The sequence below is a fragment of the Sorex araneus genome, chromosome 3, assembly GCF_027595985.1.
Source record: "Sorex araneus isolate mSorAra2 chromosome 3, mSorAra2.pri, whole genome shotgun sequence".
NCBI lineage: Eukaryota > Metazoa > Chordata > Mammalia > Eulipotyphla > Soricidae > Sorex > Sorex araneus.
This window is the reverse complement of record NC_073304.1, coordinates 77735490-77738887: the sequence shown is the minus strand read 5'-3', so window position 1 is coordinate 77738887 and position 3398 is coordinate 77735490. Positions and strand designations below refer to the sequence as shown.

At 38.8% G+C, this 3398-nt stretch overlaps 1 protein-coding gene across 2 annotated transcripts; it reads right to left on the bottom strand.

The window, feature by feature from the left end:
• Positions 1-491: 491 nt before the first annotated feature.
• On the bottom strand, positions 492-2543 carry LOC129403579 (olfactory receptor 4F4-like). 2 transcript variants are annotated; one of them, XM_055132619.1, is made up of 2 exons: positions 2533-2543; positions 492-1419 (listed from the first exon to the last, which is right to left on the bottom strand). In XM_055132619.1, the coding sequence occupies exons 1-2, from the start codon at positions 2541-2543 to the stop codon at positions 492-494; spliced, it is 939 nt and encodes a 312-aa protein (XP_054988594.1). The 2 variants fall into 2 exon arrangements, with proteins under 2 accessions (XP_054988594.1, XP_054988595.1); XM_055132620.1 differs by lacking the exon at positions 2533-2543 and having other exon boundaries at positions 492-1457.
• Positions 2544-3398: the final 855 nt, after the last annotated feature.

Below are 3398 nucleotides of genomic sequence, written 5' to 3'. Positions count from 1 at the left end.
GTGCTTAGGTGGGTGGGGGCATGTGGGATACTTGGGGCTGAGCCAATGTTGGCTGTGTGGAAGGCAAACACCCTACTCATTGTACTGTCACCACTACTTGAATAGTATTTCAGCTTCCTGCTATTATTTTGATGACCACTCATAAAAGCAGAGGAGTGAACAAATTCTAACATATTTATGTCTTTTATCATTTTGAAAATGTGAGATAGTATCTTCAAATTGTGACATTAATTTGCATATATATAAGATTATAATCACAGGTTTGTCAAAGAATAAGTTAATGTACATTTGTGACAATTTTTTGAAAATAACTAAAGGTATGGCTATGGCAGTTACAGTTTTCTTGAACTTTACTAAAGTCATTTATGAAATTTACAATGAACTATATCATTCACTGTCACTCCATTGCTCATCGATTTGCTTAAGCAGGCACCAGTAACGTATCCATTATAACTGTATCATTATTTCAGATTAATTTCATAATTAAGCATCTAAGTTTTTACCCTGGAATTCACATTCTGTTTTAGGAGCCGTCTCATTGCAGCTTTCATGTCTTTATTCCTTAGTGTATATATGATAGGATTCAACAGAGGAGTGACCACAGAATAAAACACAGCAAGAAATTTATCTAATGACTTAATAGGGAATGGCCAGGCATAAATAAAGATACATGGTCCAAAGAACAGAAGAACTACTGTAATGTGAGCTGTCAAGGTAGACAAAGCCTTAGATGACCTATCTGAAGGGCGATGCAGGATGGTCACTAGGATAATAGAGTAGGAGATGATGAGGAGAACAAAAGAACACACAGTGAGTATGCCACTGTTAGCAATGACCATGATATCCAACTTGTAAGTATCTGTACAGGCAAGTTTGATGACCCTAGGAAGATCACAGTAAAAGCTGTCGACTTCATTTGGACCACAAAATGGTAAGTTCACTGCAAAGGCCAACTGGCTCACTGAATGGAGGAAACCAGTTCCCCAAGCAGCAGTCGCAATGCCAACACATACGTTTCCTCGCATAATTGTGGTATAGTGAAGGGGTTTGCAGATGGCTATGTATCTGTCAAAAGCCATGGCTATGAGGATTACCAGTTCACTCCCACCAAAGAAGTGAAGGAGAAATATCTGAGTAAGGCAGCCCTTGAGCGAGATGACTTTACGTTTACTGAAAAAGTCGGCAATCATCTTGGGAGCTGTGACTGAAGACAGACACAAATCAATGAGGGAGAGGTTGGCCAGTAGGAAGTACATGGGGGAGTGAAGATGGGGGTCAGAAGTCACAGTTAGGACAATGAAAAGATTTCCAAACACAATTCCCATATAGAATACAAAAAAGAATACAAATAGGAAAATCTGGAGTTCTAGAGAATCAGAGAGTCCTAGAAAAATGAACTCTGTCACCATGGAGTAATTTCTCTCATTTGTTGATTCATTCCAAGGTATAGTCTTCTTTGTGACCATGGAGAAGAGAGGGAGAAAGAAGTGACAACCATTATTTTCAAATCAAAACATCAGTTTTGCATGACTTGTATTATATAATGACTCCCTATAGTTATTTCTAAAACCCTTCATAGTGCACATAATATGAAACTAGTTTTATTCTACAGCCCACATCTGATATTGCTATGTTACTATATTGAACTATAGTTCAATTATCCAGCTCTCTTCAGGTTTTACATTCAAGCTAGTTTTGGTGGAGGAGGGATCTACGCACAATTAGCTGAGCTCAAGGATTTATTCCTGTCTCTGTTCAGTGATAGCTTCTGGTGGTGCTTTGGGGATCATATACAGTGACAAGGATCCAGCTAGATTCAGTGATGTGTACAGCAAGAGCTTAAACTCGTGTATTTGCTGCCTAGCTCTCATGGCAGTTTTATTCCTAATAAAATTCTCCTTTTCTTGCCTTTTCAGCCAAATTTAGTCCATAACTCCATTTACCTCTGTATTCTTTGTTGCTGATCTTCAAAAACAGTTTATATTCTGCAGCTCTTGTCATTACTCTTTTATGATTTATTTTTTGGAGTCACACATAGTGATGCTCAGGACTTAATAATGACTCTATACTCAGAGATCAATTCTTTTTTTTTTTTCGGGTCACACATGGCAATGCACAGGGCTTACCCCTGTCTCTGCACTCAGGAACCACAGCAGGCGGTGTCAGGAGACCATATAGGATGCTGGAAATCGAACCCGGGTTGGCCATGTGCAAGGCAAATGCCCTACCCGCTGTGCTATCGCTCCAGCCCCCTCAGAGATCACTTCTGATGGTGTGAGGGGACCATACAGGCTGCCAGGATCAAACCTAGGTTCGCATGCAAAATAAAGGCCATACAACTTATTATCTCTCCCATTTCCATAACTCTTAAATATCCACTTATTGTATGAGTTTTCTATCTTAAAAATATTTTATTATATATGTTTTTGAGAACATGTTACTAGTTTTCCATTACGTACTTTTGTGTATAGTTCTTGAAAATCCTATGAAACAAATCATTTTCAATCTTGTTAAACAAGGAAATTGCAGTGCATTAGTTTCATACACATCTCTTGCCCTTGAGCCTCCTTAATACTGTTATTTTTGCTTTTGTAAATGTGCATAATAGCTATATCTACCCTCATGGTAATTATGAATTTTAAATGAAGTAGTAAAATATTTTGCAAAGAATTTAGTGGGTTTTCAATACAATTTTATAAGTATTAGTAGCACTGTTGTCCTGTTGTTCATTGATTTGCTCTAGCGGGCACCTGTATTGTCTCCATTGTGAGACTTATTACTGTTTTTGGCATATCGAATACGCCATGCCACGGGTATCTTTCCAGGCTCTGCTGTGCAGAAGGATTACTCTCAGTTGCTTGCTGGGCTCTCCGAGAGGGATAGAGGAATCAAACCCAGGTCTGCTGCATGCAAGGCAAACACCCTACCCGCTGGGGCCCGGAGCAAAAGCATAGCAGGTAGGGCATTTCCCTTGCATGCAGCTGACCCAAGTTCAATCCTCTGCATTCTATATGGTCCCTCAAGCACTGTCAGGAATAATTTCTGAGTTTAGAGCCAGGAGAAACCCTTGAGCATCACTAGGTGTGACCCAAAAAGCAAAAAAAAAAAAAAAAGTTAAAACTTCTCTATATGGTTAAGCAAACCATAATTATTAGTAGTTAGATTAATCTAAGCTTCTGATACAAAGAGGACTATCTAGTTACCAAAAATCATTCTTTTTTTTTTTTGTCATTTTGACCACGCTCAACAGTACTCAGGGCTCTGAGCTCAGTAATATTTCCTCATGAGACTTGGGGTACCACATGCTACCCTCCCTGTACAATACAATCTCACTGGCTCATTTACTTGTAATCTATATGTGAGTCATAGCAAAATGATTGAATGTCAAATTTCTTCCA